Source organism: Felis catus (assembly GCF_018350175.1).
Source record: "Felis catus isolate Fca126 chromosome A2 unlocalized genomic scaffold, F.catus_Fca126_mat1.0 chrA2_random_Un_scaffold_43, whole genome shotgun sequence".
Lineage (NCBI taxonomy): Eukaryota > Metazoa > Chordata > Mammalia > Carnivora > Felidae > Felis > Felis catus.
This window is the reverse complement of record NW_025408499.1, coordinates 123,453-150,889: the sequence shown is the minus strand read 5'-3', so window position 1 is coordinate 150,889 and position 27,437 is coordinate 123,453. Positions and strand designations below refer to the sequence as shown.

The 27,437-nt window shown below is 53.5% G+C and overlaps 2 protein-coding genes across 6 annotated transcripts; both read right to left on the bottom strand.

The window, feature by feature from the left end:
- Positions 1-1,218: 1,218 nt before the first annotated feature.
- LOC123383565 lies at positions 1,219-17,730 on the bottom strand. 5 transcript variants are annotated; one of them, XM_045051458.1, is made up of 17 exons: positions 17,295-17,730; positions 15,693-15,850; positions 15,057-15,116; positions 13,944-14,110; positions 13,498-13,673; positions 11,897-12,054; positions 11,261-11,320; positions 10,148-10,314; positions 9,702-9,877; positions 8,101-8,258; positions 7,465-7,524; positions 6,352-6,518; positions 5,906-6,081; positions 4,303-4,460; positions 3,667-3,726; positions 2,554-2,720; positions 1,219-2,283 (listed from the first exon to the last, which is right to left on the bottom strand). In XM_045051458.1, exons 1-17 carry the CDS (start codon positions 17,541-17,543, stop codon positions 1,820-1,822), a joined length of 2,781 nt encoding a protein of 926 aa, XP_044907393.1. In that variant the 5' UTR covers positions 17,544-17,730; the 3' UTR covers positions 1,219-1,819. The 5 variants fall into 5 exon arrangements, with proteins under 5 accessions (XP_044907393.1, XP_044907397.1, XP_044907395.1 ...); XM_045051462.1 differs by lacking the exon at positions 3,667-3,726; XM_045051460.1 differs by lacking the exon at positions 7,465-7,524.
- On the bottom strand, positions 17,640-26,530 carry LOC123383564. The gene is made up of 9 exons (XM_045051457.1): positions 26,323-26,530; positions 25,790-25,897; positions 23,312-23,511; positions 22,652-22,711; positions 21,539-21,705; positions 21,093-21,268; positions 19,490-19,647; positions 18,854-18,913; positions 17,640-17,907 (listed from the first exon to the last, which is right to left on the bottom strand). The coding sequence occupies exons 1-9, from the start codon at positions 26,458-26,460 to the stop codon at positions 17,640-17,642; spliced, it is 1,335 nt and encodes a 444-aa protein (XP_044907392.1). The 5' UTR covers positions 26,461-26,530.
- Between the last annotated feature and the right edge of the window lie 907 nt (positions 26,531-27,437).

Genomic DNA, 27,437 nt, shown 5'->3' with positions numbered 1-27,437 from the left:
AGGAGCCTGAAGGGTGGAGGGGCTTGACTCGCTATCAAAAGCCTTGACTGAGTCTCCATCCTGCAGTCTCCTTGAGCTCCTGATGTGCTGTGTAAAGGACTCTCTGGCTTGCCGAGGTCCAAGTGGTTCTTGCTGCTGTTGCCACTCAGTCGTCAGGACGAAGACATTCAGGTCCTGGTCTTTAACTCATTGATCTGATCTGCACTTAGAGGTACTTTCCTGAGAGTAAGCGACCCAGCCTGGGAGGAGGGCCAGCAAGCAGACAGCAGTGCTCCAGCCTGCAGCCTCCCCTGGCTGGAAGCAGGGACTGGCTGCTCTACTGAGAAGCAGAGCTATGGAACAGGAGGTGCACAGGCAGCTGGGGTTTGTCATGGGATGGGGCCTGAATGAGTGTGTTCCAGGGCATGGGGCAGGGATGCTGTGCAGGAGGTCAGAATGAGGGAGTGTGGTTTCTTTCCTGCCCCATGGGTCACTCCTAGGTACCCTGATGGCCACAGTGCTGGCTTGTTCTCCTGATTCTTCAGGGATCCACCTAGTCCCAGGGGTCCCTGATTTTCACATAAGACCCCCACGGAATAAAGAGTCTATAGATATTGTACGCTGGAGGCAGCCCCCGAAAAAATGCCTATAAATTAGGTCCCCAAAGTTGTGCTTGGTGTACACGCCTACAGAAAGGGAGAGTTTGGTACACATGTGCCCCTGTGTACAGTGATGAGAGACAAAATATTGCAATTGGCCCAGTCATTCAGCTTCTGGAGACGCAGAGTAAAGGATGATGTGTGGCCCTTGAGAATGCAGAAGGGGACAGGACTGTGCCTGTCCACTGTGGCAACATCCCATAGTACAAGACCATAGTCCTCGATGGATGCCCAACTTGTCACACTACTCGTGAACACAAACACAGTCACCTGCTGCACTCAAAGCCAAAGGAGTGTGAAGATGACACCATGTCTTGGGGGCCATTACTTCTTCAAAGAATATACATTTTTTTGCCGTATGTATTTGTTGTTTCCTATTTATTTTTTTGGAAAGAGCAAGAAGGGGAACCTGACCAGGTATGGCTTCAAGCTGTCATTGCAGAGCCTGACTTGGGACTTGATCTCAAGAATCATGAGATCGTGACCGGAGCCAAATTCCACTCGGAAACTCGCCCATTGAGACACCTTGGTGCCTGTCCTCATTCTTTAAATCTTCATTTTACTGAATACATGCCACCTGTAGGAAACCTTCCAGAACTTTATACTTTATTGCCTAATACATTAGTGTCAATGGCATATTGAAGGTTTCATTTGGGTATTTTCATAATATGTACGTTAGACCAATACCACCATGGCCAGTCGAGGAAAATGAAAGATTTTAAAGGTATTCGCTCTGGTCCAGACATTTCTCTTCTGGCTTCTGCTCTTGTGTCAGACCTCAGAGGGTCCCCATGCCAGATAATGAAGACATTTCAAGTGGGGGCTTCACCTAATCTTTGTTCTTTGAGGACTATTCCTCTGTCATAAAAAATATTAGTGCCATTGAATATTTAAGCAATTATTAATCAGTCTCCTGTCATGTAGCCAGACACAACAGGCCATGTTGTGTGTTTGCACACACATGGAAATCCCAGAGGAGCTAGAGCACCAGATACCGAGATCGCTGGTTGCAGAGACTGGGGTGAGGGAATGAGCCGTGGGTGACTAGTAGTCCACGTGTCTCTGTGATGGAAATGTTCTAGGAGTACATAGTGGTCACGGGTGTAAAATCCTGCGAATGTACGTACTGACACTTGAAGTTGTAATTTCAAAGGATCAGAGTAAATTTTTTGAAACTTAATTTATGTGTTAAGTGTAAGCCAATAGTACATAAGTACACTAAATATATCTATGCCCAATCCTAACATGACAAAGAACGCAATGTCAAGGTGAGGGAATTCATCCTGTGGGGCTGCAGCCGACATGAGCCGCTGTTGGGGAGCTGAGGCTGGTTGCTCAGCTGCAGCAGGTGGCTGCTCCAGCCCTTCCGTGACCCCACCGGCTGGGGCTGGGGGCTGCTCATGCTCTGGGGCCACCAAAGGGGCAGGTGGCTCTTCGAGCTCCTGACTGTCAGCCAGAGCTGGGAGTACCTCCTGCCCTGGTGGGGTCGCTGCAGTGAGGGTCTCCGATTCTCGTACGCGCTGAGCTCCAGGAGAACTGGTGGCTTCCGGCAGCCTGGGCTGCGAGGCTGCAGTGGGCACCACAGAGATAGCGGGGGCTCGCTCCCGAGGCACGTCTGGACGGGGCTCTAGAGCTGCTGCCAAAGCTTCAAGAATAGAAAGTGTCATCACCGTGATTGCCATTCCATGGCAGGAAACCTCTCCCGCAGACATTGTCATCTGAGTCACAGAACCCAGCAGGAGGAAATCTCCCAGACGGCAGGCTAATGGAACAGTGATCTGAGACTAGTCCCTACGCCTGGCCCACCTACAGTCTCAGGAAACACGTTCTCTGTGGCATACCCCGTCCCCTCCACACGCCCACATCTCCCACCCAGAGTCCTCCTCGCCCAGAGACTCGGGCTCATTGGGCTCACGGTGTTTCCGCCATGAGTAGAGAAGGCGGGCGCGGCGCTGCAGCTCGGAGCCCGGCATGTGGACCCTTACGTACGCCCGCAGCAGCTTCAAGCTGGTGAAGTCTGGAGGGCGGAAAAATTCCTCGGGGTAGTGATCCATCCAGGTGCCCAGGATGGAGGAGATGGCCCTGGGGATACAAAAGTAGCCAGAACAATCACCATGGGGTGTTCCCCCCACTGATGTCTCGGGACAGGCCTGTGGGACCTGGCCTCTATGCCTCCTGCTCCTGGACGTCCAGAGGGTGGTTCTGTACGTGGTCCACCTGTGATTTGGCAGTCCCGCCTACGAGCGACCTGGTCACTGAAGAGGGACCGTCAAGATTCTGTTTGACGGGAACCCCTTAGCCAATGATGTGGTCGTCTCTGTCCTTCTTGGGGAAGCCAGCCAGACTCTTCGCTGTGTCCCGCTGCCTACCTCCCGCTGGAATTCAAGTCCGTGCGTGAGTGGAGGGGTGGTGTCGGGGTGAGTCAGTGCCTTCACTGCATACCCTAGCGCTCCACGAAAATCTGCGCACATACGGGACAAGAGGACTCTGTCTCTTACCTGGGCTTGCTGGGACCCTCCTGATGCCCTCAACGTGACGACCTGTGCCTCTGTGCTGCCTCATGCACTCAGTGCACATGTGGGTGTCCTCCCGCTGACACCGTTCTCCCATCGTGTGGGTGATATGTGCTCCTTGAGCCCTCACTGTGTCTCCTGTACCCTGGCTAAGCACGCACCGTGATTGTTCCCCAAGGTGGTGAGCGTGATGCTCCCCAAAACCGTTATTCTGGGTCCCCTGATGGGGGTCCAGGCAAGGCTGTGAGTGGGAAGGGATGGGGTTGGACTCTGTAAGGGGCTGACGCGGTCCTCTGGCGCCCTCTGCTGCCTCCCTGTGCCCACAGCCCATCGTCGACCAGACAGGACAGAACCCCTTTCCTTGTTTCCAAGAGAAAGCCCTCAGAACTTTGCCCTCTCACAGGACTCTCAGACGTGTGGGATGCTGGGTCCTGCAGCCCCTCCCACGCACAGTCTCAGCACTGCCCTCTTGGAGAAGGAAGCACTGCCCTCCAGCCTGAGCTCAGCCTACTCACAGTTTCTCCTGCTCCCGGGGTCCGCCATCCTCCTCAGCCTCCGAATGGAAGCATCCGTATCTGGAGGAGGCCAGAAGGACATCATATGAGCTGTCCTGTGGATGCTACGTCTTGTCCTATCCAGAGTCCCTGACTGCTGACTAGAATGGAGCTCTGGAGGGGAGGGTACCGTCAGCTCCTACAGAAGTGCCTGCACCTAGTGGGGCTTCGTGCGTGTTTGAAGAATGATTGGGCCCGAGTCAGCTCCATCACACATATTGGTGTGGGTCTGGGCGTCCTGCTCATCCTGGGCATCGTTGACTGGTTTGAGCCAGGACTCAGACACACAGATAGAGCCTCCAATCTCCTTTTCCAATGGGAAAACAGCCCAAGTCAACACCTGGCGACAGTGAGGGATGAGGCAGAAAGTTGATCATGGGCAAGAGGACAAAGATGACCCAGCAGAGACGCAGCCCTGCCAGCAGAGCTTTCCACAGGCCAGGGTGACTTTCCCTGCAGTGCCCCCACTGAGGACCTGGAGTGTTTCCACCCGGATCGGAGGAACAAAGTGAGACGCCAGGACGTTTGGTGACTTTCCTGAGACTCAGAGCTTTCAGGGGCTGAATCACACTGGGCTGTGAAGGGCAGGGTGCTCACCTCATAAACAGTATTTCCAGGACCTGCTGGGTGGTAGCAAAAGCTCTGTACGTGCTCAAGAATGTGAAGAGGTAGGAGGGGTCTCCACCCAGGAAAGCAGGTACCAGGTGCTCCACTCGCTGTTCCAGTAGCATCCAGCCTCCGTCGATGGTCCATTCCTACAGAAAGGGAGAGGTTCGGTACACATGTGCCCTTCTGTACAGTGATGAGAGAGAAAATATTGGAATTGGCCCAGTCATTCAGCTTCTGGAGACGCAGAGTAGAGGATGATGTGTGGCCCCTGAGAATGCAGAAGGGGACAGGACTGTGCCTGTCCACTGTGGCGACATCCCATAGTAAAGACCATAGTCCTGGATGGATGCCCAACCTGTCACACTACTCGTGAACACAAACACAGTCACCTGCTGCACTCAAAGCCAAAGGAGTGTGAAGATGACACCATGTCTTGGGGGTCATTAGTTCTTCAAAGAATATACATTTTTTTTGCCGTATGTATTTGTTGTTTCCTATTTATTTTTTTGGAAAGAGCAAGAAGGGGAATCCTGACCAGGGATGACTTCAAGCTGGCATTGCAGAGCCTAACTTGGGACTTGATCTCAAGAACCATGAGATCGTGACCGGAGCCAAATTCGAGTCGGAAACTCGCCCATTGAGCCACCTTGGTGCCTGTCCTCATTATTTAAATCTTCATTTTACTGAATACGTGCCACCTGTAGGAAACCTTCCAGAACTTTATACTTTATTGCCTAATAGATTAGTGTCGATGGCATATTGAAGGTTTCATTTGGGTATTTTCATAATATGCACGTTAGACTAATATCACCATGGCCAGTCGAGGAAAAGGAAAGATTTTCAAGGTATTCGCTCTGGTCCAGACATTTCTCTTCTGGCTTCTGCTCTTGTGTCAGACCTCAGAGGGTCCCCATGCCAGATAATGAAGACATTTCAAGTGGGGGCTTCACCTAATCTTTGTTCTTTGAGGACTATTCCTCTGTCATAAAAAAATATTAGTGCCATTGAATATTTAAGCAATTATTAATCAGTCCCCTGTCATGTAGCCAGACACAACAGGCCATGTTGTGTGTTTGCACACACGTGGAAATCCCAGAGGAGCTAGAGCACCAGATACCGAGATCGCTGGTTGCAGAGACTGGGGTGAGGGAATGAGCCGTGGGTGACTAGTAGTCCACGTGTCTCTGTGATGGAAATGTTCTAGGAGTACATAGTGGTCACGGGTGTAAAATCCTGCGAATGTACGTACTGACACTTGAAGTTGTAATTTCAAAGGATCAGAGTAAATTTTTTGAAACTTAATTTATGTTTTGAGTATAAACCAATAGTATGTAAGGACACTAAATACCTCTATACCCACTACTAAAATGACAAAGAACACAATGACAAGGTGAGGCAATTCATCCTGTGGGGCTGCAGCCGACATGAGCCGCTGTTGGGGAGCTGAGGCTGGTTGCTCAGCTGCAGCAGGTGGCTGCTCCAGCCCTTCCGTGACCCCACCGGCTGGGGCTGGGGGCTGCTCATGCTCTGGGGCCACCAAAGGGGCAGGTGGCTCTTCGAGCTCCTGACTGTCAGCCAGAGCTGGGAGTACCTCCTGCCCTGGTGGGGTCGCTGCAGTGAGGGTCTCCGATTCTCGTACGCGCTGAGCTCCAGGAGAACTGGTGGCTTCCGGCAGCCTGGGCTGCGAGGCTGCAGTGGGCACCACAGAGATAGCGGGGGCTCGCTCCCGAGGCACGTCTGGACGGGGCTCTAGAGCTGCTGCCAAAGCTTCAAGAATAGAAAGTGTCATCACCGTGATTGCCATTCCATGGCAGGAAACCTCTCCCGCAGACATTGTCATCTGAGTCACAGAACCCAGCAGGAGGAAATCTCCCAGACGGCAGGCTAATGGAACAGTGATCTGAGACTAGTCCCTACGCCTGGCCCACCTACAGTCTCAGGAAACACGTTCTCTGTGGCATACCCCGTCCCCTCCACACGCCCACATCTCCCACCCAGAGTCCTCCTCGCCCAGAGACTCGGGCTCATTGGGCTCACGGTGTTTCCGCCATGAGTAGAGAAGGCGGGCGCGGCGCTGCAGCTCGGAGCCCGGCATGTGGACCCTTACGTACGCCCGCAGCAGCTTCAAGCTGGTGAAGTCTGGAGGGCGGAAAAATTCCTCGGGGTAGTGATCCATCCAGGTGCCCAGGATGGAGGAGATGGCCCTGGGGATACAAAAGTAGCCAGAACAATCACCATGGGGTGTTCCCCCCACTGATGTCTCGGGACAGGCCTGTGGGACCTGGCCTCTATGCCTCCTGCTCCTGGACGTCCAGAGGGTGGTTCTGTACGTGGTCCACCTGTGATTTGGCAGTCCCGCCTACGAGCGACCTGGTCACTGAAGAGGGACCGTCAAGATTCTGTTTGACGGGAACCCCTTAGCCAATGATGTGGTCGTCTCTGTCCTTCTTGGGGAAGCCAGCCAGACTCTTCGCTGTGTCCCGCTGCCTACCTCCCGCTGGAATTCAAGTCCGTGCGTGAGTGGAGGGGTGGTGTCGGGGTGAGTCAGTGCCTTCACTGCATACCCTAGCGCTCCACGAAAATCTGCGCACATACGGGACAAGAGGACTCTGTCTCTTACCTGGGCTTGCTGGGACCCTCCTGATGCCCTCAACGTGACGACCTGTGCCTCTGTGCTGCCTCATGCACTCAGTGCACATGTGGGTGTCCTCCCGCTGACACCGTTCTCCCATCGTGTGGGTGATATGTGCTCCTTGAGCCCTCACTGTGTCTCCTGTACCCTGGCTAAGCACGCACCGTGATTGTTCCCCAAGGTGGTGAGCGTGATGCTCCCCAAAACCGTTATTCTGGGTCCCCTGATGGGGGTCCAGGCAAGGCTGTGAGTGGGAAGGGATGGGGTTGGACTCTGTAAGGGGCTGACGCGGTCCTCTGGCGCCCTCTGCTGCCTCCCTGTGCCCACAGCCCATCGTCGACCAGACAGGACAGAACCCCTTTCCTTGTTTCCAAGAGAAAGCCCTCAGAACTTTGCCCTCTCACAGGACTCTCAGACGTGTGGGATGCTGGGTCCTGCAGCCCCTCCCACGCACAGTCTCAGCACTGCCCTCTTGGAGAAGGAAGCACTGCCCTCCAGCCTGAGCTCAGCCTACTCACAGTTTCTCCTGCTCCCGGGGTCCGCCATCCTCCTCAGCCTCCGAATGGAAGCATCCGTATCTGGAGGAGGCCAGAAGGACATCATATGAGCTGTCCTGTGGATGCTACGTCTTGTCCTATCCAGAGTCCCTGACTGCTGACTAGAATGGAGCTCTGGAGGGGAGGGTACCGTCAGCTCCTACAGAAGTGCCTGCACCTAGTGGGGCTTCGTGCGTGTTTGAAGAATGATTGGGCCCGAGTCAGCTCCATCACACATATTGGTGTGGGTCTGGGCGTCCTGCTCATCCTGGGCATCGTTGACTGGTTTGAGCCAGGACTCAGACACACAGATAGAGCCTCCAATCTCCTTTTCCAATGGGAAAACAGCCCAAGTCAACACCTGGCGACAGTGAGGGATGAGGCAGAAAGTTGATCATGGGCAAGAGGACAAAGATGACCCAGCAGAGACGCAGCCCTGCCAGCAGAGCTTTCCACAGGCCAGGGTGACTTTCCCTGCAGTGCCCCCACTGAGGACCTGGAGTGTTTCCACCCGGATCGGAGGAACAAAGTGAGAGGCCAGGACGTTTGGTGACTTTCCTGAGACTCAGAGCTTTCAGGGGCTGAATCACACTGGGCTGTGAAGGGCAGGGTGCTCACCTCATAAACAGTATTTCCAGGACCTGCTGGGAGGTAGCAAAAGCTCTGTACGTGCTCAAGAATGTGAAGAGGTAGGAGGGGTCTCCACCCAGGAAAGCAGGTACCAGGTGCTCCACTCGCTGTTCCAGTAGCATCCAGCCTCCGTCGATGGTCCATTCCTACAGAAAGGGAGAGGTTCGGTACACATGTGCCCTTCTGTACAGTGATGAGAGAGAAAATATTGGAATTGGCCCAGTCATTCAGCTTCTGGAGATGCAGAGTAGAGGATGATGTGTGGCCCCTGAGAATGCAGAAGGGGACAGGACTGTGCCTGTCCACTGTGGCGACATCCCATAGTAAAGACCATAGTCCTGGATGGATGCCCAACCTGTCACACTACTCGTGAACACAAACACAGTCACCTGCTGCACTCAAAGCCAAAGGAGTGTGAAGATGACACCATGTCTTGGGGGTCATTAGTTCTTCAAAGAATATACATTTTTTTGCCGTATGTATTTGTTGTTTCCTATTTATTTTTTTGGAAAGAGCAAGAAGGGGAATCCTGACCAGGGATGACTTCAAGCTGGCATTGCAGAGCCTAACTTGGGACTTGATCTCAAGAACCATGAGATCGTGACCGGAGCCAAATTCGAGTCGGAAACTCGCCCATTGAGCCACCTTGGTGCCTGTCCTCATTATTTAAATCTTCATTTTACTGAATACGTGCCACCTGTAGGAAACCTTCCAGAACTTTATACTTTATTGCCTAATAGATTAGTGTCGATGGCATATTGAAGGTTTCATTTGGGTATTTTCATAATATGCACGTTAGACCAATACCACCATGGCCAGTCGAGGAAAAGGAAAGATTTTAAAGGTATTCGCTCTGGTCCAGACATTTCTCTTCTGGCTTCTGCTCTTGTGTCAGACCTCAGAGGGTCCCCATGCCAGATAATGAAGACATTTCAAGTGGGGGCTTCACCTAATCTTTGTTCTTTGAGGACTATTCCTCTGTCATAAAAAATATTAGTGCCATTGAATATTTAAGTAATTATTAATCAGTCTCCTGTCATGTAGCCAGACACAACAGGCCATGTTGTGTGTTTGCACACACATGGAAATCCCAGAGGAGCTAGAGCACCAGATACCGAGATCGCTGGTTGCAGAGACTGGGGTGAGGGAATGAGCCGTGGGTGACTAGTAGTCCACGTGTCTCTGTGATGGAAATGTTCTAGGAGTACATAGTGGTCACGGGTGTAAAATCCTGCGAATGTACGTACTGACACTTGAAGTTGTAATTTCAAAGGATCAGAGTAAATTTTTTGAAACTTAATTTATGTGTTAAGTGTAAGCCAATAGTACATAAGTACACTAAATATATCTATGCCCAATCCTAACATGACAAAGAACGCAATGTCAAGGTGAGGGAATTCATCCTGTGGGGCTGCAGCCGACATGAGCCGCTGTTGGGGAGCTGAGGCTGGTTGCTCAGCTGCAGCAGGTGGCTGCTCCAGCCCTTCCGTGACCCCACCGGCTGGGGCTGGGGGCTGCTCATGCTCTGGGGCCACCAAAGGGGCAGGTGGCTCTTCGAGCTCCTGACTGTCAGCCAGAGCTGGGAGTACCTCCTGCCCTGGTGGGGTCGCTGCAGTGAGGGTCTCCGATTCTCGTACGCGCTGAGCTCCAGGAGAACTGGTGGCTTCCGGCAGCCTGGGCTGCGAGGCTGCAGTGGGCACCACAGAGATAGCGGGGGCTCGCTCCCGAGGCACGTCTGGACGGGGCTCTAGAGCTGCTGCCAAAGCTTCAAGAATAGAAAGTGTCATCACCGTGATTGCCATTCCATGGCAGGAAACCTCTCCCGCAGACATTGTCATCTGAGTCACAGAACCCAGCAGGAGGAAATCTCCCAGACGGCAGGCTAATGGAACAGTGATCTGAGACTAGTCCCTACGCCTGGCCCACCTACAGTCTCAGGAAACACGTTCTCTGTGGCATACCCCGTCCCCTCCACACGCCCACATCTCCCACCCAGAGTCCTCCTCGCCCAGAGACTCGGGCTCATTGGGCTCACGGTGTTTCCGCCATGAGTAGAGAAGGCGGGCGCGGCGCTGCAGCTCGGAGCCCGGCATGTGGACCCTTACGTACGCCCGCAGCAGCTTCAAGCTGGTGAAGTCTGGAGGGCGGAAAAATTCCTCGGGGTAGTGATCCATCCAGGTGCCCAGGATGGAGGAGATGGCCCTGGGGATACAAAAGTAGCCAGAACAATCACCATGGGGTGTTCCCCCCACTGATGTCTCGGGACAGGCCTGTGGGACCTGGCCTCTATGCCTCCTGCTCCTGGACGTCCAGAGGGTGGTTCTGTACGTGGTCCACCTGTGATTTGGCAGTCCCGCCTACGAGCGACCTGGTCACTGAAGAGGGACCGTCAAGATTCTGTTTGACGGGAACCCCTTAGCCAATGATGTGGTCGTCTCTGTCCTTCTTGGGGAAGCCAGCCAGACTCTTCGCTGTGTCCCGCTGCCTACCTCCCGCTGGAATTCAAGTCCGTGCGTGAGTGGAGGGGTGGTGTCGGGGTGAGTCAGTGCCTTCACTGCATACCCTAGCGCTCCACGAAAATCTGCGCACATACGGGACAAGAGGACTCTGTCTCTTACCTGGGCTTGCTGGGACCCTCCTGATGCCCTCAACGTGACGACCTGTGCCTCTGTGCTGCCTCATGCACTCAGTGCACATGTGGGTGTCCTCCCGCTGACACCGTTCTCCCATCGTGTGGGTGATATGTGCTCCTTGAGCCCTCACTGTGTCTCCTGTACCCTGGCTAAGCACGCACCGTGATTGTTCCCCAAGGTGGTGAGCGTGATGCTCCCCAAAACCGTTATTCTGGGTCCCCTGATGGGGGTCCAGGCAAGGCTGTGAGTGGGAAGGGATGGGGTTGGACTCTGTAAGGGGCTGACGCGGTCCTCTGGCGCCCTCTGCTGCCTCCCTGTGCCCACAGCCCATCGTCGACCAGACAGGACAGAACCCCTTTCCTTGTTTCCAAGAGAAAGCCCTCAGAACTTTGCCCTCTCACAGGACTCTCAGACGTGTGGGATGCTGGGTCCTGCAGCCCCTCCCACGCACAGTCTCAGCACTGCCCTCTTGGAGAAGGAAGCACTGCCCTCCAGCCTGAGCTCAGCCTACTCACAGTTTCTCCTGCTCCCGGGGTCCGCCATCCTCCTCAGCCTCCGAATGGAAGCATCCGTATCTGGAGGAGGCCAGAAGGACATCATATGAGCTGTCCTGTGGATGCTACGTCTTGTCCTATCCAGAGTCCCTGACTGCTGACTAGAATGGAGCTCTGGAGGGGAGGGTACCGTCAGCTCCTACAGAAGTGCCTGCACCTAGTGGGGCTTCGTGCGTGTTTGAAGAATGATTGGGCCCGAGTCAGCTCCATCACACATATTGGTGTGGGTCTGGGCGTCCTGCTCATCCTGGGCATCGTTGACTGGTTTGAGCCAGGACTCAGACACACAGATAGAGCCTCCAATCTCCTTTTCCAATGGGAAAACAGCCCAAGTCAACACCTGGCGACAGTGAGGGATGAGGCAGAAAGTTGATCATGGGCAAGAGGACAAAGATGACCCAGCAGAGACGCAGCCCTGCCAGCAGAGCTTTCCACAGGCCAGGGTGACTTTCCCTGCAGTGCCCCCACTGAGGACCTGGAGTGTTTCCACCCGGATCGGAGGAACAAAGTGAGAGGCCAGGACGTTTGGTGACTTTCCTGAGACTCAGAGCTTTCAGGGGCTGAATCACACTGGGCTGTGAAGGGCAGGGTGCTCACCTCATAAACAGTATTTCCAGGACCTGCTGGGAGGTAGCAAAAGCTCTGTACGTGCTCAAGAATGTGAAGAGGTAGGAGGGGTCTCCACCCAGGAAAGCAGGTACCAGGTGCTCCACTCGCTGTTCCAGTAGCATCCAGCCTCCGTCGATGGTCCATTCCTACAGAAAGGGAGAGGTTCGGTACACATGTGCCCTTCTGTACAGTGATGAGAGAGAAAATATTGGAATTGGCCCAGTCATTCAGCTTCTGGAGACGCAGAGTAGAGGATGATGTGTGGCCCCTGAGAATGCAGAAGGGGACAGGACTGTGCCTGTCCACTGTGGCGACATCCCATAGTAAAGACCATAGTCCTGGATGGATGCCCAACCTGTCACACTACTCGTGAACACAAACACAGTCACCTGCTGCACTCAAAGCCAAAGGAGTGTGAAGATGACACCATGTCTTGGGGGTCATTAGTTCTTCAAAGAATATACATTTTTTTGCCGTATGTATTTGTTGTTTCCTATTTATTTTTTTGGAAAGAGCAAGAAGGGGAATCCTGACCAGGGATGACTTCAAGCTGGCATTGCAGAGCCTAACTTGGGACTTGATCTCAAGAACCATGAGATCGTGACCGGAGCCAAATTCGAGTCGGAAACTCGCCCATTGAGCCACCTTGGTGCCTGTCCTCATTATTTAAATCTTCATTTTACTGAATACGTGCCACCTGTAGGAAACCTTCCAGAACTTTATACTTTATTGCCTAATAGATTAGTGTCGATGGCATATTGAAGGTTTCATTTGGGTATTTTCATAATATGCACGTTAGACCAATACCACCATGGCCAGTCGAGGAAAAGGAAAGATTTTAAAGGTATTCGCTCTGGTCCAGACATTTCTCTTCTGGCTTCTGCTCTTGTGTCAGACCTCAGAGGGTCCCCATGCCAGATAATGAAGACATTTCAAGTGGGGGCTTCACCTAATCTTTGTTCTTTGAGGACTATTCCTCTGTCATAAAAAATATTAGTGCCATTGAATATTTAAGTAATTATTAATCAGTCTCCTGTCATGTAGCCAGACACAACAGGCCATGTTGTGTGTTTGCACACACATGGAAATCCCAGAGGAGCTAGAGCACCAGATACCGAGATCGCTGGTTGCAGAGACTGGGGTGAGGGAATGAGCCGTGGGTGACTAGTAGTCCACGTGTCTCTGTGATGGAAATGTTCTAGGAGTACATAGTGGTCACGGGTGTAAAATCCTGCGAATGTACGTACTGACACTTGAAGTTGTAATTTCAAAGGATCAGAGTAAATTTTTTGAAACTTAATTTATGTGTTAAGTGTAAGCCAATAGTACATAAGTACACTAAATATATCTATGCCCAATCCTAACATGACAAAGAACGCAATGTCAAGGTGAGGGAATTCATCCTGTGGGGCTGCAGCCGACATGAGCCGCTGTTGGGGAGCTGAGGCTGGTTGCTCAGCTGCAGCAGGTGGCTGCTCCAGCCCTTCCGTGACCCCACCGGCTGGGGCTGGGGGCTGCTCATGCTCTGGGGCCACCAAAGGGGCAGGTGGCTCTTCGAGCTCCTGACTGTCAGCCAGAGCTGGGAGTACCTCCTGCCCTGGTGGGGTCGCTGCAGTGAGGGTCTCCGATTCTCGTACGCGCTGAGCTCCAGGAGAACTGGTGGCTTCCGGCAGCCTGGGCTGCGAGGCTGCAGTGGGCACCACAGAGATAGCGGGGGCTCGCTCCCGAGGCACGTCTGGACGGGGCTCTAGAGCTGCTGCCAAAGCTTCAAGAATAGAAAGTGTCATCACCGTGATTGCCATTCCATGGCAGGAAACCTCTCCCGCAGACATTGTCATCTGAGTCACAGAACCCAGCAGGAGGAAATCTCCCAGACGGCAGGCTAATGGAACAGTGATCTGAGACTAGTCCCTACGCCTGGCCCACCTACAGTCTCAGGAAACACGTTCTCTGTGGCATACCCCGTCCCCTCCACACGCCCACATCTCCCACCCAGAGTCCTCCTCGCCCAGAGACTCGGGCTCATTGGGCTCACGGTGTTTCCGCCATGAGTAGAGAAGGCGGGCGCGGCGCTGCAGCTCGGAGCCCGGCATGTGGACCCTTACGTACGCCCGCAGCAGCTTCAAGCTGGTGAAGTCTGGAGGGCGGAAAAATTCCTCGGGGTAGTGATCCATCCAGGTGCCCAGGATGGAGGAGATGGCCCTGGGGATACAAAAGTAGCCAGAACAATCACCATGGGGTGTTCCCCCCACTGATGTCTCGGGACAGGCCTGTGGGACCTGGCCTCTATGCCTCCTGCTCCTGGACGTCCAGAGGGTGGTTCTGTACGTGGTCCACCTGTGATTTGGCAGTCCCGCCTACGAGCGACCTGGTCACTGAAGAGGGACCGTCAAGATTCTGTTTGACGGGAACCCCTTAGCCAATGATGTGGTCGTCTCTGTCCTTCTTGGGGAAGCCAGCCAGACTCTTCGCTGTGTCCCGCTGCCTACCTCCCGCTGGAATTCAAGTCCGTGCGTGAGTGGAGGGGTGGTGTCGGGGTGAGTCAGTGCCTTCACTGCATACCCTAGCGCTCCACGAAAATCTGCGCACATACGGGACAAGAGGACTCTGTCTCTTACCTGGGCTTGCTGGGACCCTCCTGATGCCCTCAACGTGACGACCTGTGCCTCTGTGCTGCCTCATGCACTCAGTGCACATGTGGGTGTCCTCCCGCTGACACCGTTCTCCCATCGTGTGGGTGATATGTGCTCCTTGAGCCCTCACTGTGTCTCCTGTACCCTGGCTAAGCACGCACCGTGATTGTTCCCCAAGGTGGTGAGCGTGATGCTCCCCAAAACCGTTATTCTGGGTCCCCTGATGGGGGTCCAGGCAAGGCTGTGAGTGGGAAGGGATGGGGTTGGACTCTGTAAGGGGCTGACGCGGTCCTCTGGCGCCCTCTGCTGCCTCCCTGTGCCCACAGCCCATCGTCGACCAGACAGGACAGAACCCCTTTCCTTGTTTCCAAGAGAAAGCCCTCAGAACTTTGCCCTCTCACAGGACTCTCAGACGTGTGGGATGCTGGGTCCTGCAGCCCCTCCCACGCACAGTCTCAGCACTGCCCTCTTGGAGAAGGAAGCACTGCCCTCCAGCCTGAGCTCAGCCTACTCACAGTTTCTCCTGCTCCCGGGGTCCGCCATCCTCCTCAGCCTCCGAATGGAAGCATCCGTATCTGGAGGAGGCCAGAAGGACATCATATGAGCTGTCCTGTGGATGCTACGTCTTGTCCTATCCAGAGTCCCTGACTGCTGACTAGAATGGAGCTCTGGAGGGGAGGGTACCGTCAGCTCCTACAGAAGTGCCTGCACCTAGTGGGGCTTCGTGCGTGTTTGAAGAATGATTGGGCCCGAGTCAGCTCCATCACACATATTGGTGTGGGTCTGGGCGTCCTGCTCATCCTGGGCATCGTTGACTGGTTTGAGCCAGGACTCAGACACACAGATAGAGCCTCCAATCTCCTTTTCCAATGGGAAAACAGCCCAAGTCAACACCTGGCGACAGTGAGGGATGAGGCAGAAAGTTGATCATGGGCAAGAGGACAAAGATGACCCAGCAGAGACGCAGCCCTGCCAGCAGAGCTTTCCACAGGCCAGGGTGACTTTCCCTGCAGTGCCCCCACTGAGGACCTGGAGTGTTTCCACCCGGATCGGAGGAACAAAGTGAGAGGCCAGGACGTTTGGTGACTTTCCTGAGACTCAGAGCTTTCAGGGGCTGAATCACACTGGGCTGTGAAGGGCAGGGTGCTCACCTCATAAACAGTATTTCCAGGACCTGCTGGGAGGTAGCAAAAGCTCTGTACGTGCTCAAGAATGTGAAGAGGTAGGAGGGGTCTCCACCCAGGAAAGCAGGTACCAGGTGCTCCACTCGCTGTTCCAGTAGCATCCAGCCTCCGTCGATGGTCCATTCCTACAGAAAGGGAGAGGTTCGGTACACATGTGCCCTTCTGTACAGTGATGAGAGAGAAAATATTGGAATTGGCCCAGTCATTCAGCTTCTGGAGACGCAGAGTAGAGGATGATGTGTGGCCCCTGAGAATGCAGAAGGGGACAGGACTGTGCCTGTCCACTGTGGCGACATCCCATAGTAAAGACCATAGTCCTGGATGGATGCCCAACCTGTCACACTACTCGTGAACACAAACACAGTCACCTGCTGCACTCAAAGCCAAAGGAGTGTGAAGATGACACCATGTCTTGGGGGTCATTAGTTCTTCAAAGAATATACATTTTTTTGCCGTATGTATTTGTTGTTTCCTATTTATTTTTTTGGAAAGAGCAAGAAGGGGAATCCTGACCAGGGATGACTTCAAGCTGGCATTGCAGAGCCTAACTTGGGACTTGATCTCAAGAACCATGAGATCGTGACCGGAGCCAAATTCGAGTCGGAAACTCGCCCATTGAGCCACCTTGGTGCCTGTCCTCATTATTTAAATCTTCATTTTACTGAATACGTGCCACCTGTAGGAAACCTTCCAGAACTTTATACTTTATTGCCTAATAGATTAGTGTCGATGGCATATTGAAGGTTTCATTTGGGTATTTTCATAATATGCACGTTAGACCAATACCACCATGGCCAGTCGAGGAAAAGGAAAGATTTTAAAGGTATTCGCTCTGGTCCAGACATTTCTCTTCTGGCTTCTGCTCTTGTGTCAGACCTCAGAGGGTCCCCATGCCAGATAATGAAGACATTTCAAGTGGGGGCTTCACCTAATCTTTGTTCTTTGAGGACTATTCCTCTGTCATAAAAAAATATTAGTGCCATTGAATATTTAAGCAATTATTAATCAGTCCCCTGTCATGTAGCCAGACACAACAGGCCATGTTGTGTGTTTGCACACACGTGGAAATCCCAGAGGAGCTGAAGCAGCAGAAACCGAGATCGCTGGTTGCAGAGACTGGGGTGAGGGAATGAGCCGTGGGTGACTAGTAGTCCACGTGTCTCTGTGATGGAAATGTTCTAGGAGTACATAGTGGTCACGGGTGTAAAATCCTGCGAATGTACGTACTGACACTTGAAGTTGTAATTTCAAAGGATCAGAGTAAATTTTTTGAAACTTAATTTATGTTTTGAGTATAAACCAATAGTATGTAAGGACACTAAATACCTCTATACCCACTACTAAAATGACAAAGAACACAATGACAAGGTGAGGCAATTCATCCTGTGGGGCTGCAGCCGACATGAGCCGCTGTTGGGGAGCTGAGGCTGGTTGCTCAGCTGCAGCAGGTGGTTGCTCCAGCCCTTCCGTGACCCCACCGGCTGGGGCTGGGGGCTGCTCATGCTCTGGGGCCACCAAAGGGGCAGGTGGCTCTTCGAGCTCCTGACTGTCAGCCAGAGCTGGGAGTACCTCCTGCCCTGGTGGGGTCGCTGCAGTGAGGGTCTCCGATTCTCGTACGCGCTGAGCTCCAGGAGAACTGGTGGCTTCCGGCAGCCTGGGCTGCGAGGCTGCAGTGGGCACCACAGAGATAGCGGGGGCTCGCTCCCGAGGCACGTCTGGACGGGGCTCTAGAGCTGCTGCCAAAGCTTCAAGAATAGAAAGTGTCATCACCGTGATTGCCATTCCATGGCAGGAAACCTCTCCCGCAGACATTGTCATCTGAGTCAAAGAACCCAGCAGGAGGAAATCTCCCAGACGGCAGGCTAATGGAACAGTGATCTGAGACTAGTCCCTACGCCTGGCCCACCTACAGTCTCAGGAAACACGTTCTCTGTGGCATACCCCGTCCCCTCCACACGCCCACATCTCCCACCCAGAGTCCTCCTCGCCCAGAGACTCGGGCTCATTGGGCTCACAGTGTTTCCGCCATGAGTAGAGAAGGCGGGCGCGGCGCTGCAGCTCGGAGCCCGGCATGTGGACCCTTACGTACGCCCGCAGCAGCTTCAAGCTGGTGAAGTCTGGAGGGCGGAAAAATTCCTCGGGGTAGTGATCCATCCAGGTGCCCAGGATGGAGGAGATGGCCCTGGGGATACAAAAGTAGCCAGAACAATCACCATGGGGTGTTCCCCCCACTGATGTCTCAGGACAGGCCTGTGGGACCTGGCCTCTATGCCTCCTGCTCCTGGACGTCCAGAGGGTGGTTCTGTACGTGGTCCACCTGTGATTTGGCAGTCCCGCCTACGAGCGACCTGGTCACTGAAGAGGGACCGTCAAGATTCTGTTTGACGGGAACCCCTTAGCCAATGATGTGGTCGTCTCTGTCCTTCTTGGGGAAGCCAGCCAGACTCTTCGCTGTGTCCCGCTGCCTACCTCCCACTGGAATTCAAGTCCGTGCGTGAGTGGAGGGGTGGTGTCGGGGTGAGTCAGTGCCTTCACTGCATACCCTAGCGCTCCACGAAAATCTGCGCACATACGGGACAAGAGGACTCTGTCTCTTACCTGGGCTTGCTGGGACCCTCCTGATGCCCTCAACGTGACGACCTGTGCCTCTGTGCTGCCTCATGCACTCAGTGCACATGTGGGTGTCCTCCCGCTGACACCGTTCTCCCATCGTGTGGGTGATATGTGCTCCTTGAGCCCTCACTGTGTCTCCTGTACCCTGGCTAAGCACGCACCGTGATTGTTCCCCAAGGTGGTGAGCGTGATGCTCCCCAAAACCGTTATTCTGGGTCCCCTGATGGGGGTCCAGGCAAGGCTGTGAGTGGGAAGGGATGGGGTTGGACTCTGTAAGGGGCTGACGCGGTCCTCTGGCGCCCTCTGCTGCCTCCCTGTGCCCACAGCCCATCGTCGACCAGACAGGACAGAACCCCTTTCCTTGTTTCCAAGAGAAAGCCCTCAGAACTTTGCCCTCTCACAGGACTCTCAGACGTGTGGGATGCTGGGTCCTGCAGCCCCTCCCACGCACAGTCTCAGCACTGCCCTCTTGGAGAAGGAAGCACTGCCCTCCAGCCTGAGCTCAGCCTACTCACAGTTTCTCCTGCTCCCGGGGTCCGCCATCCTCCTCAGCCTCCGAATGGAAGCATCCGTATCTGGAGGAGGCCAGAAGGACATCATATGAGCTGTCCTGTGGATGCTACGTCTTGTCCTATCCAGAGTCCCTGACTGCTGACTAGAATGGAGCTCTGGAGGGGAGGGTACCGTCAGCTCCTACAGAAGTGCCTGCACCTAGTGGGGCTTCGTGCGTGTTTGAAGAATGATTGGGCCCGAGTCAGCTCCATCACACATATTGGTGTGGGTCTGGGCGTCCTGCTCATCCTGGGCATCGTTGACTGGTTTGAGCCAGGACTCAGACACACAGATAGAGCCTCCAATCTCCTTTTCCAATGGGAAAACAGCCCAAGTCAACACCTGGCGACAGTGAGGGATGAGGCAGAAAGTTGATCATGGGCAAGAGGACAAAGATGACCCAGCAGAGACGCAGCCCTGCCAGCAGAGCTTTCCACAGGCCAGGGTGACTTTCCCTGCAGTGCCCCCACTGAGGACCTGGAGTGTTTCCACCCGGATCGGAGGAACAAAGTGAGAGGCCAGGACGTTTGGTGACTTTCCTGAGACTCAGAGCTTTCAGGGGCTGAATCACACTGGGCTGTGAAGGGCAGGGTGCTCACCTCATAAACAGTATTTCCAGGACCTGCTGGGTGGTAGCAAAAGCTCTGTACGTGCTCAAGAATGTGAAGAGGTAGGAGGGGTCTCCACCCAGGAAAGCAGGTACCAGGTGCTCCACTCGCTGTTCCAGTAGCATCCAGCCTCCGTCGATGGTCCATTCCTACAGAAAGGGAGAGGTTCGGTACACATGTGCCCTTCTGTACAGTGATGAGAGAGAAAATATTGGAATTGGCCCAGTCATTCAGCTTCTGGAGACGCAGAGTAGAGGATGATGTGTGGCCCCTGAGAATGCAGAAGGGGACAGGACTGTGCCTGTCCACTGTGGCGACATCCCATAGTAAAGACCATAGTCCTGGATGGATGCCCAACCTGTCACACTACTCGTGAACACAAACACAGTCACCTGCTGCACTCAAAGCCAAAGGAGTGTGAAGATGACACCATGTCTTGGGGGTCATTAGTTCTTCAAAGAATATACATTTTTTTTGCCGTATGTATTTGTTGTTTCCTATTTATTTTTTTGGAAAGAGCAAGAAGGGGAATCCTGACCAGGGATGACTTCAAGCTGGCATTGCAGAGCCTAACTTGGGACTTGATCTCAAGAACCATGAGATCGTGACCGGAGCCAAATTCGAGTCGGAAACTCGCCCATTGAGCCACCTTGGTGCCTGTCCTCATTATTTAAATCTTCATTTTACTGAATACGTGCCACCTGTAGGAAACCTTCCAGAACTTTATACTTTATTGCCTAATAGATTAGTGTCGATGGCATATTGAAGGTTTCATTTGGGTATTTTCATAATATGCACGTTAGACTAATATCACCATGGCCAGTCGAGGAAAAGGAAAGATTTTAAAGGTATTCGCTCTGGTCCAGACATTTCTCTTCTGGCTTCTGCTCTTGTGTCAGACCTCAGAGGGTCCCCATGCCAGATAATGAAGACATTTCAAGTGGGGGCTTCACCTAATCTTTGTTCTTTGAGGACTATTCCTCTGTCATAAAAAAATATTAGTGCCATTGAATATTTAAGCAATTATTAATCAGTCCCCTGTCATGTAGCCAGACACAACAGGCCATGTTGTGTGTTTGCACACACGTGGAAATCCCAGAGGAGCTGAAGCAGCAGAAACCGAGATCGCTGGTTGCAGAGACTGGGGTGAGGGAATGAGCCGTGGGTGACTAGTAGTCCACGTGTCTCTGTGATGGAAATGTTCTAGGAGTACATAGTGGTCACGGGTGTAAAATCCTGCGAATGTACGTACTGACACTTGAAGTTGTAATTTCAAAGGATCAGAGTAAATTTTTTGAAACTTAATTTATGTTTTGAGTATAAACCAATAGTATGTAAGGACACTAAATACCTCTATACCCACTACTAAAATGACAAAGAACACAATGACAAGGTGAGGCAATTCATCCTGTGGGGCTGCAGCCGACATGAGCCGCTGTTGGGGAGCTGAGGCTGGTTGCTCAGCTGCAGCAGGTGGTTGCTCCAGCCCTTCCGTGACCCCACCGGCTGGGGCTGGGGGCTGCTCATGCTCTGGGGCCACCAAAGGGGCAGGTGGCTCTTCGAGCTCCTGACTGTCAGCCAGAGCTGGGAGTACCTCATGCCCTGGTGGGGTCGCTGCAGTGAGGGTCTCCGATTCTCGTACGCGCTGAGCTCCAGGAGAACTGGTGGCTTCCGGCAGCCTGGGCTGCGAGGCTGCAGTGGGCACCACAGAGATAGCGGGGGCTCGCTCCCGAGGCACGTCTGGACGGGGCTCTAGAGCTGCTGCCAAAGCTTCAAGAATAGAAAGTGTCATCACCGTGATTGCCATTCCATGGCAGGAAACCTCTCCCGCAGACATTGTCATCTGAGTCAAAGAACCCAGCAGGAGGAAATCTCCCAGACGGCAGGCTAATGGAACAGTGATCTGAGACTAGTCCCTACGCCTGGCCCACCTACAGTCTCAGGAAACACGTTCTCTGTGGCATATCCCGTCCCCTCCACACGCCCACATCTCCCACCCAGAGTCCTCCTCGCCCAGAGACTCGGGCTCATTGGGCTCACGGTGTTTCCGCCATGAGTAGAGAAGGCGGGCGCGGCGCTGCAGCTCGGAGCCCGGCATGTGGACCCTTACGTACGCCCGCAGCAGCTTCAAGCTGGTGAAGTCTGGAGGGCGGAAAAATTCCTCGGGGTAGTGATCCATCCAGGTGCCCAGGATGGAGGAGATGGCCCTGGGGATACAAAAGTAGCCAGAACAATCACCATGGGGTGTTCCCCCCACTGATGTCTCAGGACAGGCCTGTGGGACCTGGCCTCTATGCCTCCTGCTCCTGGACGTCCAGAGGGTGGTTCTGTACGTGGTCCACCTGTGATTTGGCAGTCCCGCCTACGAGCGACCTGGTCACTGAAGAGGGACCGTCAAGATTCTGTTTGACGGGAACCCCTTAGCCAATGATGTGGTCGTCTCTGTCCTTCTTGGGGAAGCCAGCCAGACTCTTCGCTGTGTCCCGCTGCCTACCTCCCACTGGAATTCAAGTCCGTGCGTGAGTGGAGGGGTGGTGTCGGGGTGAGTCAGTGCCTTCACTGCATACCCTAGCGCTCCACGAAAATCTGCGCACATACGGGACAAGAGGACTCTGTCTCTTACCTGGGCTTGCTGGGACCCTCCTGATGCCCTCAACGTGACGACCTGTGCCTCTGTGCTGCCTCATGCACTCAGTGCACATGTGGGTGTCCTCCCGCTGACACCGTTCTCCCATCGTGTGGGTGATATGTGCTCCTTGAGCCCTCACTGTGTCTCCTGTACCCTGGCTAAGCACGCACCGTGATTGTTCCCCAAGGTGGTGAGCGTGATGCTCCCCAAAACCGTTATTCTGGGTCCCCTGATGGGGGTCCAGGCAAGGCTGTGAGTGGGAAGGGATGGGGTTGGACTCTGTAAGGGGCTGACGCGGTCCTCTGGCGCCCTCTGCTGCCTCCCTGTGCCCACAGCCCATCGTCGACCAGACAGGACAGAACCCCTTTCCTTGTTTCCAAGAGAAAGCCCTCAGAACTTTGCCCTCTCACAGGACTCTCAGACGTGTGGGATGCTGGGTCCTGCAGCCCCTCCCACGCACAGTCTCAGCACTGCCCTCTTGGAGAAGGAAGCACTGCCCTCCAGCCTGAGCTCAGCCTACTCACAGTTTCTCCTGCTCCCGGGGTCCGCCATCCTCCTCAGCCTCCGAATGGAAGCATCCGTATCTGGAGGAGGCCAGAAGGACATCATATGAGCTGTCCTGTGGATGCTACGTCTTGTCCTATCCAGAGTCCCTGACTGCTGACTAGAATGGAGCTCTGGAGGGGAGGGTACTGTCCGCTCTGCGCATTGGATCCCAGTCAGCTCCTACAGAAGTGCCTGCACCTAGTGGGGCTTCGTGCGTGTTTGAAGAATGATAGGGCCCCAGTCAGCTCCATCACACATATTGGTGTGGGTCTGGGCGTCCTGCTCATCCTGGGCATCGTTGACTGGTTTGAGCCAGGACTCAGACACACAGATAGAGCCTCCAGTCTCCTTTTCCAATGGGAAAACAGCCCAAGTCAACACCTGGCGACAGTGAGGGATGAGGCAGAAAGTTGATCATGGGCAAGAGGACAAAGATGACCCAGCAGAGACGCAGCCCTGCCAGCAGAGCTTTCCACAGGCCAGGGTGACTTTCCCTGCAGTGCCCCCACTGAGGACCTGGAGTGTTTCCACCCGGATCGGAGGAACAAAGTGAGAGGCCAGGACGTTTGGTGACTTTCCTGAGACTCAGAGCTTTCAGGGGCTGAATCACACTGGGCTGTGAAGGGCAGGGTGCTCACCTCATAAACAGTATTTCCAGGACCTGCTGGGTGGTAGCAAAAGCTCTGTACGTGCTCAAGAATGTGAAGAGGTAGGAGGGGTCTCCACCCAGGAAAGCAGGTACCAGGTGCTCCACTCGCTGTTCCAGTAGCATCCAGCCTCCTTCGGTGGTCCCTTCCTCACGGTTCTCATTGTCGGGCATGGGTGAGATGTTCATACCCTGAGGTAGAACACAGGAGGGACACAGAGTCAGACACAGCACCATGGACATCAGGAGGCTTGGGGTCCAGAATGCAGACCAAACCCCCAAGCCGTCCGTGACTTGTGGCAAGAGTGAGACCTGGGTGCCCAGAGTCCAAAGAAGGATGTTGGCATTCACACGAGAATTTGAGGTGGGAAATGGCTGAACACGTTAGGATCTTCGATCAGACATCCCCACAGGCGAGGGAATTAAAAGCAAGAATGAACTATTGGGACCTCATGAAGATAAAAAGCTTCTGCACAGCAAAGGAAACAACCAACAAAACTCAAAGGCAACCAATGGATTGGGAAAAGATATTTGCAAATGACATTACGGACAAAGGGCTAGTATCCAAAATGTCTAAAGAGCTCACCAAACTCCACACCTGAAGAACAAACAATCCACTGAAGAAGTGGGCAGAAAACATGAATAGACACTTCTCTAAAGCAGACATCCGGATGGCCAACAGGCACATGAAAAGATGCTCAACGTCGCTCCCCATCAGGGAAATACAAATCAAAACCACACTCAGCTATCACGTCACGCCAGTCAGAGTGGCCAAAATGAGCAAATCAGGAGACTATAGATGCCGGAGAGGATGTGGAGAAACGGGAACCCTCTTGCACTGTTGGTGGGAATGCAAACTGCTGCAGCCGCTCTGGAAAACAGTGTGGAGGTTCCAAACAATTAAAAACAGACCTACCCTATGACCCAGCAGTAGCACTGCTAGGAATTTACCCAAGGGATACAGGAGTGCTGATGCAGAGGGGCACTTGTGCCCCAATGTTTATAGCAGCACTCTCAACAATAGCCAAATTATGGAAAGAGCCTAAATGTCCATCAACTGAGAAGTGGATAAAGAAATTGTGGCTTATATACACAATGGAGTACTACGTGGCAATGAGAAAGAATGAAATATGGCCTTTTGTAGCAATGTGGATGGAACTGGAGAGTGTTATGCTAAGTGAAATAAGCCATACATGGAAAGACAGATACCATATGTGTCCACTCTTTTGTGGATCCTGAGAAACTTAACAGGAACACGTGGAGGGGGGGAAGAAAAAAAAAGAGCTTAGAGTGGGAGAGAGCCAAAGCATAAGAGACTCCTAAAAACTGAGAACAAACTGAGAGCTGATGGGGGGTGGGAGGGAGGGGAGCGTGGGTGATGGGTACTGAGGAGGGCACGTGTGGGGATGAACACTGGGTGTTGTATGGAAACCAATTTGGCAATAAATTTCATATATATTTTTTGAAAAAAACCATCAAGGAAAAAGAATCTCAGGTCAGATTGTTAAATGAGTATGCACGGCACCTCCCCACATGAACAGCCTTGTCCCTGTGATTTCTTTTTTTTTTCAATTTTTTAAAAAAATTTTTTTTTCAACGTGTATTTATTTTTGGGACAGAGAGAGACAGAGCATGAACGAGGGAGGGGCAGAGAGAGAGGGAGACACAGAATCGGAAACAGACTCCAGGCTCTGAGCCATCAGCCCAGAGCCTGACGCGGGGCTCAAACTCACGGACTGCAAGATTGTGACCTGGCTGAAGTCGGACGCTCAACCGACTGCGCCACCCAGGCGCCCCATTGTCCCTGTGATTTCTAACAGCACAGTCCATTCTGGGGATCCGAAGAGAGGGACAGTACCTGGCAGAGGTTGGATCAGGATAATAGGACATGTAGGATGTTCAGTGCAGCACTGTGACATGGCAAGAGAAGGGAATCCTGTCACAATCCCACATTTGTGAAGGGTTGAATGGGTGAGGTGAGTGGTCACATTTCCAGAATGTTGTCTAGGTGGTAAGGCCCTTGCTCCTGATCTGGAGGGGCCCCAGGAGCCTGTTGCTTGGCCACCAAAGTGCAGAGCATTAGGCATAATGCAATGAGCCCCATGTCCTTTAGGTAAAAATCTCCCTGCTCCTCACGAACGTGTGTCAGACGTGGAGAAGGTGTGGAAGGATGGTCGGGCGAACCGGGACACCTGGGAACGTTCGTCGGGGAAACGTGTACAACAATGGCAATATATTCTAGACAGAATGGGACGTGAAATGGTCTCACACCTCTTTTCTGATCTTCCTCCAAATAAGTGGAGAGGGACGTTGTGTCTAACCGTTGCAGGGGCTGGGCCCTGAGGGCATGTTTGGGGAGCAGATGGGGTTCCAGGTTCATCTGGGACCAGGAGTCTGTGAGAGCTACCAGGGGAGCAGCAGTGTGTTTTCTGGGCCCTGGGTGTTGGGTTTCCCTGGTACCTGCACTCACCCTGAGCCAGCGCGGCTTCGTGCTGATGGCATGGGGCTTCCTCCTTTCCTTCAGGGAAGTAGAGCAGGGGCTCTCATTCAGCTTCTCCTCCATCTCTGGCATGTGGCTCTGTCAAGACAGTGCCCAGCAGGCTGCAGGCAGGCAGGCAGGCAGGCAGGTGTCCTCAAAGCCGTGTCTGCTTGCTTTCGCTTGTCCTCAGGCCCATATGAATTCATTCCAGATATGACACCACAGTGTGCACTCACCTCCCCCACGGAGGAGAAGCAAGGTGGCTTGAGGGCCTTGGATTCAACCTGTTACAGGTTAGAGGCACCTCAGAGATCCCTTTTCCCTCCTTCCCAGCATGACATGTGCATGGCCATGATGGGTCCACCAGGTGGTCCACTGCCATCGAACCTGCTCCGGTCCCGGGGAGGACCGGCCCCCATGTCCCCCTTTCCCCGAAACTGAACATGAGGGGATGGGGGTGCCCAGGGAAGGCTCCGAGCTGTGACCTGACCTGACCTGGCCTGCTCTAGGCTGCTCTGTGTTACCTTATGTGACCTCCTGGAAAACATCCTGAGGCATCGCCAGCGTGGGTTAAGGAAACCTCTCCAACATCTGAGTAATCCTGCGCACTGGGGTTTCTGGCATCCAGAGCCCCGGTACCTGGGAAAACAACAAGAGAACATCCTAAAGTCTCTGGGTCTGTAGGCAAGTGAGCCTGGTATGGGACCTTCCTAGAACATGGGTGCCAGGTTACAGGAGTTCCAAGCTTTCCTGGGGCCTATTGTAAGCAAAGTGATGTCACTGCCTAGGATCCACCTCCTGAGTCCCCCTCTGGGATAACACCTTTGCAAATAGTCCTCTCTTTGCTGACTGCTCACCCCCATTCTCCATGAAATGTCACATCGGTACACAGTTCCACCAATGCACCCCTCTCCACAGTCCCCTGGGAAGCTCTGGGGCAGCCAGGGTCCCAGCTGTGAGACCTATCTGGGTTGAGACAGAACTCTTCTTTCTTACCTCTTTCTGGTCCCAGATTCGCGACTGTGCTTCTCAGGGATGGTCCGTGTCTTTTCCGCCCAATGGAGATCATTCTAGCATGTCCTCAGGATGTCCTCAGGATGTCCTCAGGCATATGTGGGATGATACCTGTGAAATTGGAGCAGCGGTGTCACCTGTTGGAAGTTTATCCAACCACATTGACTTCAACTTCTCACCTCCTCTGATTCTGCTGCTCCTCTGATCCCAGCCCGCAGTCCTCCCGGGTGTGCGTACGTGCGTGAGTGTGTGTGTGTATGTGTGTTTACCAGTGCTTGTTGTCTGGGGTCCCAGAAGGTCACATGCCCACCTAGGGAAGGATGGCCCAACATTTCCTAGGAGCTTAGGTTCTCTACTTTCTAAAGCAATCCCGACAGAAGGGATTGGAGTTGGGGCCTAGGAGGACAGAACTCTCTTTTACGTAGACTTTGTCAGTAGTGTGCCACGAGCCATTCCCTGCCTTTCCACTGGGTACATACAATGGGGACAGGGTGGCACTCAGTGGGTTGCCCTGGCCTGGGGGTCCTCCTCAGGGAAGAACGTGATGGGATGTCTTCTGTGACGCTCCTCTTCAGCCTCACCCCCACGCCACCTCCATGTCTGCACCCAGTGACAGTAACACACC